Genomic DNA, 20484 nt, shown 5'->3' with positions numbered 1-20484 from the left:
CTATTCTCTTTTTAAAATAAACAAACTGTTTCTTTCTGGTTTATCCTATGAAAGATAAAATAAATGTAATTATTCTGGTTTGAGGAATTATTTCTCATCCAGTATAGCTGTCCAGACTAATCATGTTCATTAGAACTGTAGTGGAGTGTTTAAATCTTATTAAGGTCTTTGGTAATATTGGGATTTACTATTCTCTTAAAATCTATATTCCTTTTAACTATGAAATTCTTGAAACTAGCAAAATGTTATTATTTATTTATTGGTAGTTCTACAGCATTCATCACTGTAGTATCTGAGCCCAGCCAATTTTATTTGTGCAGATTCATTTGTCCAGGTTTATTTGTGCAGAAATTAAATATATACTTGGTAATATAGTAACAGATTGGAAAGCTTCAATACTACCCTAACGATAACTCATAAAAAGGACCACTTCTTCAATGCAAATCCTCACAAGAAAAGCTTCTACACACAAAGTAAGATGAACCAGTTACTGCACTGTTTATTAAATTTCACTTGATTCCTCCTGACAACCATTTAAACAATGAATGTTGGGAAATGTCCCTCAAAGAATCAACAACAATAGTAGGGATCAGAGCTTTTATATTTAGCTAATACTGTTCTTTAAAAGAAGAAAATATTTCTTCCTGAAGGGATTATAGGAAGTCTTATAAAAGACACCTGCAAACAAAACAAGTGACAAAAGATCTTTATCATAACTGATAACAGTTATCCTCTATAGAAATCTCTGCTTCCTTAGCGATAAATAACGTATTATAACTTTGCTGTTTAATTCAAGATGTATTAACTAATAGGCACTGCTGATGTTCAAAGGTGGTAAATTTTAACAAAGAGAGGGAATGTTTTTCCTCTCATGCTCAGACGTTTAATAGCTAAATACAACAAACCTATAGTAAGATTTAACTAATCAGGGCTTGTTTTCTTATGCCCAACAGAACAGGGAAGCACTGAAATCTATGTACAACAAAAATCATTTAAATAATTTCAGTAAAGATTCTGGACAAATACAACTAGTGTATTTTTTTTAATCCTTTTTTCCCCCCACTGGATTGCTTTTCCAAAATGTGTATGTTTTCATCTACAGTGCAAATTCTAGAACGCCTATCTTCCAACTATTTAAGTGTCCTGTTTACAAGAGATGAACTAAGTAGCTAAGCACAAGAGATTTCAGACAGGAAACTTTTGCAAACTGCAGTTTTCACAGTATGAATAAGAGGCTTGATAACAGACAAAAGAATAAGAAATTCACATTTACAATGAAATACTTTATTCTCTCATCCCAGAACAGTTTAGTTTGGGTAAGCATAGAATACACTGATTCTGCCCTCGTTTGCCTGTAATATCTGAGCTCCTACTAACCACAGTGGCAGGCACTTGAAAGATGCATGTAATAATATGAATTACCTCCACTAACTGGAGAGACATACTGTACCTCTCAACATCCAGACACACCACAATGGGACGCAGACCCTCCCCCCCCTCTCAAACGAGTGACAACATGGGACAAGTTAACCCTAAATTGAGGAATACTACGTGGAACATCATTTCCCCTGCAACTGTCTGTTTGCCTCTCTTCCCTTTCCCCTCTTCTATTTCTCAACACCTCCCCTTTCCTTTTGTCCCCTAAAGTCTTTCCAATCTCCTCCTCAAAACCCTCTGCTCTGAGGTCTTGGAAGCAGTGGCAACTTTGGCAGCAGCCACCAGCAGCCCTTTGTGGGGGAGAAGAGTTTCATGCTGATTGCAGGGGGAGCCAATCGAGTACCTGAAGCAGCAGCAAAGCCATGTAATTTTACTGCCCGCTGCCTGGACTCAACCAGTCCTGTAGACACTGGGGATGGCAGAAGTACACTATACACAGGAGAGGCGGCTAGCAAATGGACAGTATGCAGAACAGTCTGGGCATGCAGAAGGACAGCAGGACACAAACGCATTGCCTAACCAGTTGAAAGGAAGCAAGACATCCTGTCTAATAAAAGGTAGATGATATGTATAAAGAAAGACAAAGTTTTGATTCCCTATAACTGATAGAAATATATGGCCAATACACTCTAACAAGATTGTTTACCTTTTATGCCTAGGACAGATCACTTGTATCCTTTTGGAAACAGGGCAAATTCAAAAGCTTAAGAATTAGGAAAACACCAGCTAATGGTAAAAAGTGTTTACAATTTCTAATGGAGGTCCAGCAAGCAGCTAAAAAAAAAAAAAAGCCACCCCACCCACATCCATCCCTAAGGGGTCTATGGTACCGAAGAGCTTTGAAAACCAGGGCAAAAAGCCCTTCCAACCTTAGGGCCTTGCCTAGGCAAGAAAACCAGAGTAAAATGAGTTTTAGCCAACAATTTCCTAAATTGGTTTTTCAGTACATTTCAAGAGTTGTGTTAACAGTGTGATGAAAGTAACTTTTACAGACCTGAAGTATGTTTAATTTCAAAATCAAAATAGAAGTGAAATCCCTATGAAGTCATCCGTAAACAGACTGCATAAAGCACTAAGTCATATTACTGTAGGAAACATTTCTGAATAGGTAGGCTGATGAACCTACAGATGGCCTAATCAATCTTTTCCATCTCTGATTTCTGAGATTCTGAATTCTAAGTCTACAGGCATTAAATATATTTTAGTATACAGTAGTTGTTTTCGTAAACATTTTGCATTCATGAAAGTAATCGTGAAAAGGTCTAATTGGGATGCCAATCAAAATCAGCGTAATGCCATAAATTTAATCCTTTCATTGTCACTAAAATCCTTTGTGCTTATAGACATTTTTCTATTTGCAGTAACTTCTTTCTCTTGTTCCTATTAAGACTATTATTTTCACCCTATTATTACTAATCCTTTCTTTGTAAATAGCCACACCTATTTTAATCCAAAATGGTGCGGTAAGCATTTGCTTCTTTGTGGAAGTACACACATAATTAGGTTAATCTGTGCTATCTTCTCATGTGAATTGATTGTTTCTTTACTGAGGACATATTTCATAACACAGCACTAGACTTGCCAGACTGCTTGAAGGCAAATCAGGAGCAATTTACCAAGCATGTAGCTGCTATAAACTGAAATCTTGACATGACAGCAAGCTGTATAGCCACTCCTACCTGCCAGTTATTACTCATGATAGCTTTTCACTTGCACATCAAACTTTGACCACACCTTTCTTTCACAAACAAGCACTTGCATTAAATTCACGTGACTAAAATTTTGACAGCTCAATAACTGGGTTTTGTATGTCAACTGAGCATATAGGACTTGAAATTCATAGTACAAGGTAAAATTCTGAAACAGTAGCAACTACGTTACCTGTATGAAGTCCAAAATTGTCAGTGGAAGCAAATCATCCAGATGGCCAATATCTTTGGAGAAACGATTTAGGATTCTCCCTATAAAAACAGGATTCAAAATAAATTGCAGCAGTTTTTTTCTAAGACAATTTTTAAAAATTCACAAAAAAATCAGAATAATATTTTTAAAAACCCATTATACTTTAGTTTTAGACAATTTAAGTAAAGCAAGAAGAAAATGGCTGACATCTAAAAGATAAACAAAATGGAGACCTTCTGAAAACAAAACACAAAAAGCAGATTTTTTTTTACACCTAGTGCAATATATTTTGCTAAAAAAGAATAAAGAGATCCTTTTTGAATTAATGCTTCTTTACTATAGATGGAAAATGTTTGTTTAAAAATTATAGTGTGCGGTCACCACCATTTCAAATGTTTCCTAAGAGTCTGAAACTAGTAATTTAGATAGGACCTAAGACCCCAATCCTTCAAACCCTTACATACATGCTTAACATTATCCATGTACATAAGCAGTTACAGGGCTAGAGTCTTAATACTTATATGCAATCAGTCAATATGGGCCATAACCTGGCCTGACTCTGTTCCCGGCTTGCAAGTTCCACTGACGTTTACCCGAGTTGTATGCATTTACTGAAATGCTTAATACATTCCTTTTTACTAGTTCTGTGGTTTTTAACCAACTTGGATTTTGCAAAAAAGTAAAGAAACCTTAGCATATTTAAATTCAAGTTGCAGATGTTACTGAAATCAAATTTTACTTAGGTTTGGGCTGATGCGGCATGTTTTTAGGTTGATGCAGCATGTTTTTATATTTATTCAAAACCTTGACAATGCTGATCTTTATTAAAACTAATAACATTTTTAATCTGTTATCACTGAAGCATTTATTCTCTCTATTTTCTTAAGTTCTACTTGATTGGAAAAAATTCAGTCATAGCAAGAAATCTTTAATTATTAACATCACCGTTCTGCTACCCTTAGAAAGATTAGTACTTTACTCCACAAACTGATGGCTCTACTCATGGAGTAAAGTACTACTCAACCTAAGGATGAGAATTTTACCTTTCATAAGGGGTTTATGCGTGTGGACACATACAAGTTTGTTTGTATCTATTGATTATTTTGAGATGAGATTTGGATTTTTCCTTCTTTTTGAACTGTGGATCATGAGGGGAGGGGATCCAGGAATGTATTTTGTTCTGAGACAAGTGACAAAATCAGTACTTTCCAATCCCTCCTTTGGCAGAGGGGCAAGATCAGGTTTTCAGTTGAAAATGCATTCTGCTGAACTTAAATGTTTGGCATAAAGTGAACTGCAGAGCAAAAATGAAAACAGAGTTTAACCAAGATTTTTGTGATGAACCTCTGTCTCATTAGCCAGGATGAGCTGGGAGGAGATCATTCGCTTTTTTAACCAGCCTTCTCAACAGTCTCTCCTCTCTCTGGGCATGTCTACACTACAAACTTTAGTTGAACTATGTGAGCTCGATTTACAGCCACTGCAGTAATTATTGCTGTTTTTCATGTCCATACTACCTGCCTTCTGTCGATGGCGCACATCCTCACAAGGAGCACTCCCCACTCACCTAAGAGGGGCAGTGTGGGGGGCTGAGAGCTTGGGCTCTCAACTCTGCACAAAACTCCCGACTGGGAGCCCAGCTGCCCCCCGGCTCCCCACTGGACTCTCGGATCTCCGCTCCTCTGTTGGGAGCCCAACCCTCCACCCCCTGCAGCTCTTGGCTCCCTGCTCCCCACCAGGAGCCCAGCATCAGCCTGGCTTGGAGCAGGGAGCTGGGGTAGCAGCCCAGCTGGGAGTGGGGAGTTGGGGTGCAGCCCAGCTTGGAGCAGGGAGCCAAGAGTCTGGGTGGAAGCCTGGCTCGGGAACAGGGACCCCGGGGGCAGTCAGGCTCTAGCTGGAGCCTCCTACCTGCCCTGGGGTGACCAAACTGTGAGTTAGGTGCACAGTTCACAACAGGGTGGCTTACAGCCCTTCTTGTCAATTTCAGATCTCCAGCAGGGAGCTGTGAAATTGACAAGAATGACAGTCAACAGCCAACTGTAAGGGATACAGTGTTTACAGGGACACTGCCTCGCCCTAACTACACCAACATTAGCCCTACGCCTCTCGTGGAGGTGGAGAGTTATTAAGTCGGTGTAGTAGGGCACTTACATCAGCGGGAGAAAAGTGGTAGTGTAGACACTGACTTAATTAGGACGACATAAGCTACCTTACGTTGACCTAACTCTGTATGTAGACCAGACCTCTGAGACAGCCTCTTGGCATGTCAGGTTTACTGGAGACATCTCAAAATGATTTATTCTGTGACCTCATAAATAGAGTGTGGCCAGATTGTGCCCCTGAGGTCCCCATGCAGATCTCACCACACAGTGGGAAAGGACAGCTACTTCTACAGCACTACCCTCACTTACCTACTGCCTCACAGAATGTTGTTCACTGGTTCGGGATTGACATGGTGTGGGCTGGACAGAGACTGGAAAACTCCACATTGGGTTGGGAGTGAAGTGAAACACACATTCCCACTTTCAGCCTCGTCACGAGTATTCAGGAGAGTTAATAGAGCCTTGCATAGTAACCTGCTCTGCGGTACCCTTGAATCACGGGGAATCACGTTTTAAAGATGGTCACTGAGGCAGGTGCCATCAGGAGGTGTCCCTGTTCATGCAGAAGCATTGTAAAGGCAGAGGAAGTGGACACTAGGGGCACCAAGATAGCTCTGATACACAGGGCCTCCATGCACATGGCGCAGGGATCCTGAAGTTTCTGGGTATCCTCCAGACTTGGAAATGAGCCCGACCAATCGTTTCATGTTGGAACAGACAGATCAGGGAAAATGCCAACAAGGGATCCCTCTTGAAGGTTTCTTTCCCCTTGGTCTCCTAATGGGGGTTTTGACACAGGCGGGGTAACTCAGCCCATGAAATGCATGTGCTATAGTGAGATCCTCGGAAGCTCTAAGATCACATTCTGCAATATCTTCAAGTGAACCAAGTCGTACCAAGAGGATTTCACAAGGGAAATGATCATTTAAAAAAGTTTAACACTTCCTTCTCTTCAGACTGGCCGGGTTGCCTGCTTAGCAGGCACATACAGCACAGAAGTCTGAGTTTATCACTGTTTTAAATTTTCCTTTTCCATTCATCTTTAATCTGGCTTCTGTGCAATAGTGACAGTTTGCAGCAGAAGGATGTTCGTCATTCATCAAGGGCAATTCCATAATAAACAGAACGGCAGCAACAGAGCAAGTTCTTTCAGACTGGCTACTTCCACACCATTAGTACAGTGCAGGTCAGTATGAACAATGTCATGAAATCTGGGATACCTTCACCTTCTCCCATGATTCCAGGAGCAGATAGAGTAACCGTAATGAAAACAGTTTAACTTTGTACTCTTGTAGGCAGGGCACTAAGAAGTAGAGAGCTGAGACAAATTAATAATGAAATGGCTCACAAACTATCACAAAAGCAGTTTATCCCTTTGAAGTTTCAATCCCAACAGCATCTAAAGTTTTGCTGTCCATTTTCTCACAGGTTTTTATTGCAATTAACAAGTGAGCGTTGCTCCAAAAGTTTTGAAGAGGTTTGTTACTGCTGAGGTTTGTGACTACCCCTTTGCACTACCTCAAAAAGTTTCAAAGCTCTACTACGGCCCCCACACAGAGATGGACAAAGATGAAAGTTTTAAGTTCAGTTCTAGCTCTTTAAAACAAAATAAAACATACACAACAAAAAAATTGCGTAAAATAATACTGAAATTCATTATGACTGCCAAGAACAAATTCCAGAATATTCTCATTTACAATAACATCTCTTTTGGCTAAACTTCTTTGATGCATAGAGACCCAAGCTAAAACCAAGCTGCGTAAACCAAAGCAAAGATTCTTCTGGCATGACGATCTTCTCCTCATATCCACATTACAAACATACACCTACTTAATTCTCATGGGTAATCAAGTTGCTAATTAATGCCAATGTAATTTTGGTGATTGCCTTATAAAATTGTTCTATGTTTTCAAAGAATGTTTTTGACAGAGCAGCTAGTGGGAAAGTAATCTGACATTATCAGTAAAATGTGAACAAAAATCTTTTAATCTGCCTAATCCACATTCAAATGTAAATACAGTAATTCTGTAGAATGACAAGGACTAAAATATGAGTAAGAAAAACAGTTGGTGTATGAACATGACTGAACTTGAAAGCAATGGAGCCTCTTTCAATTCACCCTATGTAAAGTAATTTAAATATCCTGGAGTTGGATCAACCAATTCCTAAATAGAATATTCTGGTCTATCTACAATCGCAGGTTTTAATATTTTGGAACCTTCAGTAGTTATTGCACAAAATTGTTTAGAGTATTTGTGCACACTCCTTTTGGTAAAGCATGCCTGTGATCATTAAGCTCATGGCAGTGTTTACCCTCTTCTGAAGGCTCATGTTTCCTTCTCCTATTGCTAATTAGTTATTCTAGTGCCCATTAGGGTTGTATCTGGGAGCATCACAGACAAAAACAAACCATTTCTAGCTCAGAAGAAAAGCAAGCAAAGCAATGGGCCTCGATCCCTCTTTTGCAAAAACTGATTTTACACCAGTGTTACTCCACTGACTGTATGAGATTAGAATCAAGCCCAGAGGACCCTGTACACAGAAGGGATAACTGTGCTCTGAATGGTAATAAGCTCAGGCTATGACAGCCCACCACCAGTCACAAAGAATAGCCTTCCTCCAAACCTCAGTGCCCCATTCAGGCATTTGCCATTGTGACACTGCATAAGTAGAGACTGTATATCCACGGTATTGGTATGTGTGCATAGCAATTAGACACCCGTGGCTGGTCCGTACCAGGTGACTTGGGCTCGTGGGGATCTGGTTAAGGAGCTGTTCAACTGCGGTGCATACATTTGAGCTTAGGCTGCAGCCCCAGCTCTAGGACCCTCCCACCTCGCAGGGTCCCAGAGCCCAGGCTGCAGCCTGAGCCCACATTTTTCTAATTTAAACTGAAGACTGTTTCACAAGATATGAAGAAACACAATTTCAATTCTTCTTTGTAACAGCACACAGCTTAGTTGCTTAGGTATGCACTAGTAGCTGTGCAAGAGAAGAGATTCTTGATGTGAAAGCAAAATTAGTCATTCTTGCAAGAATTTTCAAACTTTTCCCAAAAACATGATTTCACAGCTTCTGCTAGCATTCACACACTCAGTTTGCCCAGAGCTGCTTCCCAGATTCAAAGGATTGTTGCACCTGATATCTAAGCAGGGTAGAACCTATAAAGCTGGCCCAAAGAAAACTTTTTCTCTAACCCCTCTGGAGCCCTCATGTCCTATCACCATCTCTATGTGCTCCCTGATGCTTCCTCAAGTCCCTTAAATAAGATGGAGTGTTCGATGGATCATCTGGACTATGGTATTTTCAGAACACTGAATATGTAGTAGGTATGTCCCCACAAAATTCCTGCCTTAGAATTCACCCACATTTTCAGCTTGCAAAATTTTCAAACTCAAGTACTGTATGCAACCTTCAATTATTCAAATAGGAATCACATCTTCACGTAGCATTTTAAAAGAAGCACAAATATTAAAAATATAGACCCTATATAGTAATGAGATGCATAGACTACACTGATAAAAAAGTCTTTCCATAAATCAATTCAGAAATCTTTGAATGTGCCAGTGTCGCAATAGTGCTTGAATCTGCTGAAAGACCCTGCTATTTTTGGTTTTATGGAACTTCCGAATGCTTTGTGTAATATCAGTAGCAACCTGCAATAGGGAACGTGCTCACTCCAACAGTTCCATGTATGTTATTACATTAAATAACTTAATCAAAACACACACTGTTCTTAGATTTCTTCTGAAGTAATTAAATAACTATTCAATGTCAATTAATCACAGTTAAATAAGGGTCTGTCAGCAAAGTGCTATGTACACATTTGAGACTATTTAACGGTCAAATACTTGGTATTATCTAAGTTAAACAATGATTCATTAAACCTCCCTTTCTACACAATGGTCAGGCTAAACTTGAAGTGAAAGAATCGAAACTCTTTTGTTCTTCATGAATAAGACATCAAACCTCAGAGTGCGATATTCTTTTCTTACTAACTTTGTAAACGGCTTTAATTTCATGAATCAGAATGTGTTCAGGTGCTCTATATCCACTTTGCTTCTGCAGGTGTTTGTTGGTACTTTGGAGTAGATGTTCAAATCTTTTCATCCAAAGAATGAAAATACTTGACAATTTACCACGCCTATTTAAAAGGTTTATTCATGCTAAATGATTAAAGGAATATAATCCAAACTGAATCAACATTTATGATATAAACACCAGAAAATGAAAGAATTTTCTTCTACCAGTAACAAGTTAGTATCCTCCACATTAACCTTCAAGTGCTACTATTAGCATTTAGTATTACACAATCCAAATTCCCAACATCAAGAGATTAATAGTCTTTGTTTAATGAATTTTACTATCCTACTTTACTTTCTGGCCAATGTATTAATCAAAACATTCCTTTACAACAGAATAAAATGGATGGATTGATTTTAAAGTCTTGCAAATAATTTATAAAAGCCCTATGCTCACTTGGGTCATCAGACATTTCAGAACTACTCTTGTTACTGCTCTGCTGACTCACTTCTTTCAAAAGAGAAAAGGTTTAGTAAGACTGCTGGGGACAGAGCTTTTGAGATGCTTGTTTTTTTGCCTAGAATGCTTTCCCTGTAGAGATTAAGCTAATCCTTATTATGGAACATTTTAAACATGCCACACTTTTATTCAATGCACACTTTATTAATAAAATGTTGGTTTCCTTTGTAACCTGAACAATTACATGGGAATGGGCCTGAACACCAGGTTTAATGCTCAAGGACATCTGCTTTTCTACAAACTACATTAGGAACCATTACTACCCACTTCTCTGCATGGAGAGGCTGCAAGAAGCAAAAACTTTGCTCTACTGGTCGCAAACAGGTTGAAGAAAGGGTAACAGAGCCAAAGAGCATCATCCCTCACTCCCTGCAAGCCATCTAAAACAGTGGTTGGGATTCTGTTCATTTAGGAACTGCCTCAACAAGCTACTTAAGCATACACACATAACTGAAGATCAAGCATTTACTTTTCTGGGATTACTGTATGCTTAAAGTTATGCATGTGCTGAAGTACCTAGCTGCATCAGGGCTAGATCCGGTTGGGAATTTTTTGACAAAATGGAAAGATAGAGACTGACTTTGGTTCAGCAGTTGGAGTGGGCACCAGAGATGTGGGAGGCCAGGGATTCAAGTACCTGCTCTGAATCAGACAGAGCAGGGATTTAAACCTGGGTTTCCCACATATAAAGTTAGAGCCCCAACAGCTGGTCAACAGGCTCACATGGGGGTAGTGTCTCTCTCTGATACAGAAAACTGTTCAAGGAAGACAATTTCCCACCTGCTTTAGGCAGGACTTTAATGGGGGCAGCTACACAGTAGAAAGTGTGTGACTGGCAGACATCTATTCTACTCAGCAAAATTAGGGGGGAAATTCCCAGTGAAGTTAGTGCTATGCTGACACTGTGCCTCAGAAGCTGTATGAAGCAGGGACAGGTGCAAGCAAAGGAGAGGAGTCAATGCTGGTATGCTTCTAAGGACTTTTTCCATAAGAGAGTGCATTACAGCTTCATATAAACAACAGATTAATTTACACCAGATTGGGCATAAGGAGAGGAAATCACTAACTGTATACAAAACAAAAACCCCAACAAACAAACAAAACAAAAACCCAAAAGATCACATGCATTAAACATCCCAAATCATTTAAAAGTGTATTTATATACAGTTCAACAACACTATACACAGAACGGGAATGAATGGAAATAACTATGCAGAACTGAATTTTTACACACACACAAAGATGTATATTCTGTGGTAGAAACACACTCAAATTTACCCACATTAAATGTTTCTTACTATTCTGCTCTGCTAATGGTACAAGTTGATATCAACACTGTGTGTGTCTTTTTCTGTCAAACTATGACAAACAAGCATTTATTTTTTTTCACCCACACTGAGTGTACACACACAGTTTAACAAAACAAATTTTACTCCAACTATAAGCAGTCTTCCAGTTTATCAAAGCAGAAAAAAGTGGATTTGTCCATATCCAATGCTGGCAGGAGGCACATACTGCATCAACCCAGTAAAATACAACCTAATGCAATCATTCAATCAACAAAATAATTAAAAAGGGACAGACTCTGAAAGGTCCCATAAGTTTAACAGATTTCTCTAAAGAAAAATCTGAAAATCTCTCTCTTATGTAGATGACAATTACTGAGCCATTCTGGCTTTTCTTCCAGTTCCCACAAATAAATGTCTATAGGCCTCTTATCTTTTTTATATGTAGTTAGCACCACATGCCCGTGTAAACTGCCACACAGCATTGATGGCTTCCCTACAGGCATCCTATAAATACATATTAATTCTGCCCCATATTTTTCTCAGCCGCCTGAAACTGACAGGTATATTATCACTTTCTCAGGTTCTTGCAAATGGGCACAGTGGTACTGGGCAGAAATGTGCTGAGATCATAATATCCATTTATCTAAACTGCCAGCATGTAACAAATTCAGATGGGGTGCTTGCTACCCAAATTAATTTACTACTTGAAAAAGACTTGTTACACCAAGACTGTCAAAAAGAAAAGAGGGAAAAGAGTTAAGAAATTGCAAGAAAATCTGAATACAGTTTATATTTGATCTAACTTTCAAGTATAGGATTTGGGGAAAAAAAAAAGAAAATGAGAGGAAAATAGCTAAAAAGAGATACACTTTAAAAAATTGGCTGGTAATTTTTATGCAAGTGTTGTTCTGCATATGGGCTGTATTTTGATAGTGTTATCACTCTTAAGATGAATACACTATCTGGTATGATTTATTGCTCCCAAACTTTACTGCTGTTGTTCTTGAGCTTCTTATTCCAACTAGTATCATCTATTATATTTTCATGAACTTTTAATTAAATTCACCCCATGCTAAAGACCAGCACAAGGCCTATGCACCACTCAAGTCTCACTTAAGCTCTATTTTGAGGTCATAAGTGGGATTTAAGTGGGTCATCTAAAGGTCTTTCCACATGCCTGTGTCACATGGCTATGGTCAGGAAAACATGTTATTAACATCCAACATTTGATCTCCTGAAATTAAGATTTCCACACAGAAAGTTGTGTGGAAATTACTCATTAAGAATAACTACATTTAAAAGTATCTTGAGTCCCACTACTGTACTACTTTTTTGCTCTCAAACTGCTTTAATCTGAAGTGTCAAAATACTTACTCCACTGTAACACAGCGTTAACAGCTTTCTCTACAATTTCAGTTTTACTAGGATTCTCCATACAGAATAAGATTTAGTAGCTGCAATGAAATAAGGTCCAAAATAATCTCTTTTACAAAAGATTTAACCTTCCTTCATGACATGTTCACAAGCAATTTTCAAATTATTGATCATTGGACTCACTGCCTCTCACTTCATGTATCAATATTTTCCAAAATCACTGTTTTCCTACACCCAGTAAATAGAGATCAGAATTATTTATAACAATTTGGAATAGCCCCTACCTAAAAATCAAAGCTTTATCCACCAAATACAAAACGATATCTTTTTTCAGTTTTATAATGAGATTTCTTCTCATGATACAGTTTATTTATTCTCTCCTTTCCTTTTCAGAAATAACTTTAAATCTTTCCCCTCTTATTATACTGTTAACATCAACAAAAAACAAAATCCAAAACCAAAACCACTGACTACACGCTAGATTCCTGACTTGTGTTTTTCACTAGCTTTGTTGGGGGAAGGGGTATTTCAATTATCAAATCTCCCTGCATTTGAGAAAAATAAGTGCTGGATGTAATGCAAACAGGGTGAATATAAAAGCAAGAAATAAAATATCCCACCACTTTAAATGCAGTGCCAAAACATTTCAGTATTAATTTATTTTTCATGTATACCACTACTTTTATATATCTAACTGCATGAGGAGTAAAAGCATTGTAATTTATTGCAAAACAATATAATCCCCACTAGCACACAGGGATACAATTTACAATGCAGGATGTTTTCCAGAAGCTAGCACATCTTAAAAAAAAATTGGTATGATTGGTATGATGATGATGACATAGAATATCACGGAATGCACAACTCCTTCCTTTTGAAATGCTCATTTAAACAGCCTTCCTCTTGCCTGTAACATGTGACAATGTACAAGATCTCCAGAACTTTTAGCAGCTTTTATAAAATCCTCTCTCTCATATTGGAGAAGATAATTATGACTGTGCTGCTTCTTTTTTCTTTCTGCCTAGAACCCTGCAATGGAATTCTATATGGACTGGATTTTCCCTAATGTTTAATTTAGAGCATTTTGGCATTAAAGTACTCCATGTAGCCCACCAATTCTTCAGGAGCATTAGAAAATCCAATAATTATGACATTTCATGCCCTCATCTGATTTGCTAGAGCTTCATCTTCTATCTGTTAAATTATTTTTGACCATGCCTTTATGAAGATTTTTACATCAACTTTTTCTTTGCTAATCTTTATATCTATTACAGTCTTGTCCAAATTGACCTCTGTTTTTAACCAGTAAAGTGCCTAGCAAGGATAGCTAGAAAACTGATATTCATAAAAGGTTTATTCTACCATACAATTTAGCCATGATACATCACGTATGATTCCTAAGGTGCTCTTTCTTCTCCATCAGTTTGTACTGTCAAAGAAAATACCACACTAGTGGCATCCAACTTTGCTACCCAAAGTTTGGAAAAGTTGGCACCATCTGATTCCATGTCTTTTGCCCATCTTATATGAAAACACATCAAATGGCTATAAGTAATACTTTCTACCATCTCCAGGTGGCTAGGAAATTCCATCCCATCCTAGTGGATGAAGAGCTGGCTTCAGTTATTCATGCCTTCATCACCTTTCAGATGGACAACAGCAATGCAGTATATATCTGGGTATGAACCCTTCGACACTTAGGGAACTCTAACAAACAGTTAGAGGTTAACAGGCTGCAGTGCATCTCTTCAACAACACAGACTACCATGAGCACATCAGAACTGTCCTCTGTTCTTTACACTGGTTCAAGATTTTGGTCCTTATCTTCAAAGAGCTCCATGACTTGGGCCCACAATAAAAGACCACTTAAATATCCAGGAACAACTTCGCTCCTTTGGCACGATGGAACTCTCAACAATAAGAGTAAAGCATGTCTGTGTGGGAGACAGAAACTTCTCCAGGCCTGGACCACAACTCCCCAAAGAACTAAGGACTATCACAAACCTCACCACCTTCAACTCACGCACATATCTTTGACATTGCCTTGTCTAATCTAAATACAGAACAATGAATATATTTTACAAAAACAAACAACCCCTCCCAAAATAAGACACCCCACTCCATGCACTTCTCCCTCTAGGGAGAAGATGAGAGAACAAACAACACATGGCATATGTATAGCCACAACGCTGAATGCACTACTGGATGGCGCTCAGTTACTACCATGATGAGCATGATATAAAAATCTAAATAGAAAAGAATAGAAATCTTGGCCCCACTGAAATCAATGGGACTTTTGCTATTGCCTTCAAAGGGGCCATGATTTCACCCATTGTGGTTAGGAGTGGCACAATGACACCCTAAGTGTGCGTACTCCTCCATCAGATTCAAGCAGCATCTTAAATTTTGCAGGATGTTGAGATTGGCCTCAATCCAGCTGGACCCAATCTGTAGCTAATCTTTCCTCCTTTGTTCCCAATCTTGGAAATGTAACAGAGGTCTCTTTTAGAATGAGGAAAAATGTATTTTTTTCCTCCCTGACTAAAACTAAGATATGGCTGAACAAAATTTTCTTCAATTTTCCTCCCTTCTTCCACAATGATAACCCAAACTGATGGACGGAGATTATGCAAAGGAATTTTTTTTGGTAAAAAATTCTTTTGAGTCATCAGCTTCTGAAAAAATAAGTTATCATAAAAATAATTGTACAGCCTTATCTATAGCTTTCACTAACAGCAAAAGCTGTTTGACTCTATGGGAAATCTTATGCCCCATATTTCTAATTAAACAAACAAAGTTAATAATTTCTCCTTAAGCAATCCACAGTGATATATAAGATTAGATACATTACATGAAGAGAGAAAAATCCACATCATTTTAAGTAATAATACTTGACAAAGGTATTATTATAAATGTACCCCCTCTACTGGACATCTATAAGAAATTTGCATTTCTTAAACATGTAAACAATACCAGTCACTACAGTAAGACAAAGTAGTTAATATTAAGAAAACAATGTTATGATTTATTCCAATTGTTCTTGTGATAAATAGAAGGGCAGTGATACATGAAACTAAACATAGGAAAAGCTAACTTTACAACCTTTGAACATTCTTCAGCATTCACCACAACGATCACTGCTTATCATGTATAAGCATAATTTAATTGTACACCTACATTCTTTGAGAGCTGAAATTTTTTTACATTAATATGTAGGTAAAATTTGACACATGCATGTATATTAAAAGCAAGTTACTCTAAGGGCAAAAAAATCTCATGATCCTATAAAAGTTCTAACTTTTTTCATGTCTCTGGAAATAAGTTACACAATTACAAATCGACTTTTAAAAAAGTATATTTAAAGCTTTGATTTACACTGAAACAACAAGTCAATAAGGCAAATCTGCTGAGGTGGTTATCCTACAAAATAGAAACAAATGAAGCAAAAGTCTAATATTTAGGACTGTCACATGGTGGTACTATTGTTAATTATTTGCATTATGGTAGCACTCACAGGCCCAGTGAGACTCAAAGCCCCATTGAATGTGCTGGGTGTAGGACACACATGTAGTAAGAGACAGTCTCTGCCCTGAAGGGCTCACAATTTAGATTAAGACAAAAACACAAACGATTGTAACAGACAACAAGGGGAATTAATAGAAAAAGGGGTAAGAGGGTCATGGTAAATAGGCACACAAGACCCTCTATGTGCTTTTAAGGAAAAAAATTAATTAACTTAAAAAAGAAAGAGAGGTTAATGAATTTCAAAAAGCCATACATTTATCGATTATCCACTGGTAGTTTAACCACAGGAATCATGGCAGAGATGGCTCTTGAGAATGGACTTCCAGAACAATAAAGCTGAGTTTATCCACAAAGTGGATCCACTGGACAGCATTTCATACACAGACGGCATGAAGAACACAGAGACGAGCTTGTGAGAGAAGCAAAGTGGTGATGGAAGGGAGAAAAACTGCAAGGAGAAGCAGCCTCAGCACTGTGGGGGAGCGGTTAAAATGGAGCTCAGCCAGGACTACATCTCTCGAGTTTTTCCCCACTCCCCCCAAGAGCTAGAGCTGTGCAAGGGAGACATTCCAATCTGCGGGCACCAGTATCTCCCCTCCACCATGTAGCTTTGGGGAAAAATTGCATAAAGGAATCAAACTCCAGTTGATATGAGCAACTGCAAAAATAGCTAAACCAGGGACCTTTGGCCATTCAAAGAACATTCTACAGTTCTTCCTGGACTTTCTTTGCCCTGTGCTGCATGATTGCTTGCTCCATCCCGCCCCCTTCCTTGCTCCTTCACAGTCTCTTCACCTGGGTTTCATTCCACATTTGCCCCTTACCCTCATCTCCCCATCCTGTCCCTTCAGTCCCCCCCCTTCCCCTTCCCTACAATGTCCCCTCTCACTTCACTTTTCATTTAGTTTATTCCCTCTGAATCTCTACCCCTAAAATACTGTGGAACTAACGTACTGTTTGCTGTTGATACACTGTTCACTCGGCTTGTGGGTTACAGATCTTCTCCCAACCTGCGTCTGTCTTCTCTATTTAGATCATAAATTCTTTTGGGCACAGATTGTCTGCTAGTCTGTGTGTACAGCTCGTAGAAGAATGAAGCCCCATTCCTAGTTGGTCCTTAGATCCTACCATAATAAACACAGATTCATAGAAATGGAGGGGTGGAAGGGACCTTGAGAAGTCATCAAGTCCAGCCCCTTGCATCATAGCAGGACCAAATAAATCTAGACCATCCCTGACAACTTGTTTTTAAAAGCTTCCAATGATGGGGGCTCCATGACCACCTTGGAAGCCTATTCCAGAGGTTAACTACTCTTATAGTTAGAAAGTTTTCCTAATATCTAACCTACATCTATCTCTCTTGCTGCAGATTAAGCCCATTCCTTCTTGTCTGACCTTCAGCAGACATGGAGAGCAATTGGTCATCGTCTTTTTTATAAAGCCCTGAACTTATTGGAAGACCATTATTAGATGGCCCCTCCGCCCGCCCATCTTCTTTTCTAAACATACCCAGTTTTTTCAACTTTTTCCTCATAGGTCAGGTTTTCTAAACCATCGATTTTGTTGCTTTCCTCTGGACTCTTTCCAAGTTGTCCACAGCCTTCCTCAACTGTTGGACCCTGAATTGTACACAGTACTTCAGTTGGGGCCTCACCAGTGCCAAGTAGAGCAGGACAATTATCCCGTGTCTTACTGACAACACTCGGGGTATTAATATATTCCGGAATCACATTAGCCTTTATTTGCAGCTGTGTCACGTTGATGACTCACTCAGTTTGTGGTTCACTATAACCCCCAGATCCTTTCCAGCAGCACTACCACCTAGAGAGGTATTCCCCATTATGTAGTTGTGCATTTGATTTTTTCCTTCCTAAGTGAAGTACTTTGCACTTACTTTGTTGAATTTCGTCTTGCTGAATTAAGACCAATTCTCCAATTTGCCAAGGTCATTTTGAATAGCAGTGAAATAGTTAACAATGTTGGCATTTAAATTGTCACATTTAGACATCAACGTTCACATTGCTTGCTGCTGCTTCATTTCTACTGTGTATGGCTTCAGACAAACGATATAATGGTATATTACTGTGGATCATAAATTCATACTAGCAATCATATGCCAGAAGAGATGGGCAGAACAGCATGGGACTAACTTCTGTAACACAGGCAAGGTTTTGGTTTCATTAAATACCTGATAATACTTCTGATTCCTTGCTGACTAAGGCTCTGTCTACACTGACAGCAGCAAAGTCGCTGCCGTCAGATCAACTTATCTGGATCAACTGAGCGGTCAGTGAAGACCCGCTCAGTGGATCCAGAAGTCAACGCTATTAATCCACCCCCGCAAGTGGTGCAGTGCAGTGAAGACGGAGCACAGAAGAGAAGCACAGCAGTTGATGGGAGTTATGCAAGTTTTCTGCATAGTTTGCGTAACTCCCGTCGACTGCCACCGAATCACAGGGATAAGTGTAGACCAAGCCTAAAAATTCGTAAGTTGGTGATAAAGTATCATGGGAACAATACATTTTCCCTAAATCAATCAGTAACGAGTTTGACCAGTTTGCTCAAAAAGAGCAATTTTAGTGGAAACAATATATATTTCTTTGTTAACAACCAAATTAACAGGTTACCGTTAATATCAAGGGACAAATCTTTTCACAGATTATCCCTAAAATCAAGGTTAGTATTTTATCTTAAAAAGTTTCCCATGTAAACTATTTTTGGTCAAAACCAAAAACCGCTGGACATTATTCCAGAGGGCATAATGCAAAGCCCACTCAAATCAAGGGGTCTTTCCACTGGCTTCAATGAACTTTAGATCAGGACCATCGTGAGGATACATTTGAATATTTAGGGCTTTGATATTAATTATTATTATTATTAGTGCAGGCCTGGAGATCTATGAACTCTTTGTAAAATAAGGAACTGGTTCTGGTTCAGCTCACTGCACACTATAAATTTATGTGTGGTCTAAAGCAGCCTTTGCCAGTGAAATAGAATCCTCTCATTTTCTTTTCTAAGCTAAATGACTCCATTGATCTCAAATATATATGAAAATTAGACACAGCTCTAGTTCATTGTGTTGTCTATGTGGATAATCCTATGAGGATCACTGTGCTCCTTGTAAATTGTGTCCTTAAAAAGGCCACAAAACTCTCGTCCCCAGTATAAATGCAGTTACACTACTTATACCTTACAAAAAATAAGTCCTACAAAAGGATACTACAATCCTATCAGTGAGCCTGAACACATTCACTACCAGGAAACAAATCATGGTTGTATTTAATATTGCTGATGTGGGCTAATGAGAAAATAAAATTACAGACTGATAGAATGTCTGCCACATGGTATTTTGCATCCTCATACCAAAAAGCAATGTAATTATTCACTGTGAAGCAACCTCAGTGATGCACAAGCTATGGAAAATTCATAAACAGGATCTTCCTAATTTGTATTATATTTTTGTATTTTAAATCTGCAACATGCAAACAGAGCTCATATTACCCAAGGCATTTGTAGAGCCCTGCAAATCTATGGATATCCGCTTTATATCTGCAGACCATGTTTACAGATCACGGATCAGATGTGGATACAAATTTTGTATGCACTCAGGGCTCTAGGCATTTGCAAAAGGAAAAGGTGGATCTTTACAGCTACTCTGGAAGATGAAAAGGAAGAGTATATAGTCTCAACTAGGGCTTGTCTACATGGGGAAGTTAACCAGAATAGCTTCTGCAGAACAGCTCCCCGGGCGCACACTCTTATTTTGGAATAAGAGTGTCCACTAGGAAGCTACACCAGAATAGCTATTGGTCTTTAAATTTACACTTTCCCTTATTAAGGAATAACTTCCCCATATAGACAAACCCTCTCTTAGATGTTTTGTATATACACACACACACACACACAATTTGTGGGGTTTGTCCTGCTGCAAGTGTCAAAAAAAAATTTTTTTTTAATGTTTCTTTAAACTCTAATCTGAAGACAAGTTATGAACTGTAGTTTAGTTATGTGTCGAGAAAAATTCAGCAGCATAAAATGTAAAGGAAAGTACTAACCCATTACAGACATGAAGGAAATATACAATATGTTTGTGGAACGCCAGATCCTCAGTTGACATAAATCACTGTAATTCTATCAGCAATACCATTTTAGTACAACCAACTGAAGGTCTCTCCCATAATTTATAGGATTTTTCAGTGGCAAACAAATACACACTTAGGGTGCAAATAAAGATCCCTTAGTCAAGTCCTTTTTTTTTTTTTTTTTTTTTTGGAGAAACAGTTCCAAATCAGATGACACTAAACACCCTAATG

General features: G+C 38.5%; 1 protein-coding gene across 1 annotated transcript in view; it reads right to left on the bottom strand.

Annotated features, from left to right (window-relative positions):
- ABCC4 (ATP binding cassette subfamily C member 4 (PEL blood group)) overlaps positions 1-20484 on the bottom strand; it is a 175638-nt gene that overhangs the window by 68610 nt on the left and 86544 nt on the right. Inside the window, 1 exon segment of the mRNA XM_067536920.1 lies at positions 3319-3398. Within this exon segment, the coding sequence (XP_067393021.1) occupies positions 3319-3398 (80 nt within the window).

The sequence above is a fragment of the Emydura macquarii genome, unplaced genomic scaffold (genome assembly GCF_026122565.2).
Source record: "Emydura macquarii macquarii isolate MOO-44397 ecotype Brisbane River unplaced genomic scaffold, CSIRO-AGI_Emac_v2 contig_3671, whole genome shotgun sequence".
Lineage (NCBI taxonomy): Eukaryota > Metazoa > Chordata > Testudines > Chelidae > Emydura > Emydura macquarii.
This window is presented reverse-complemented; position numbering and strand designations above follow the sequence as displayed.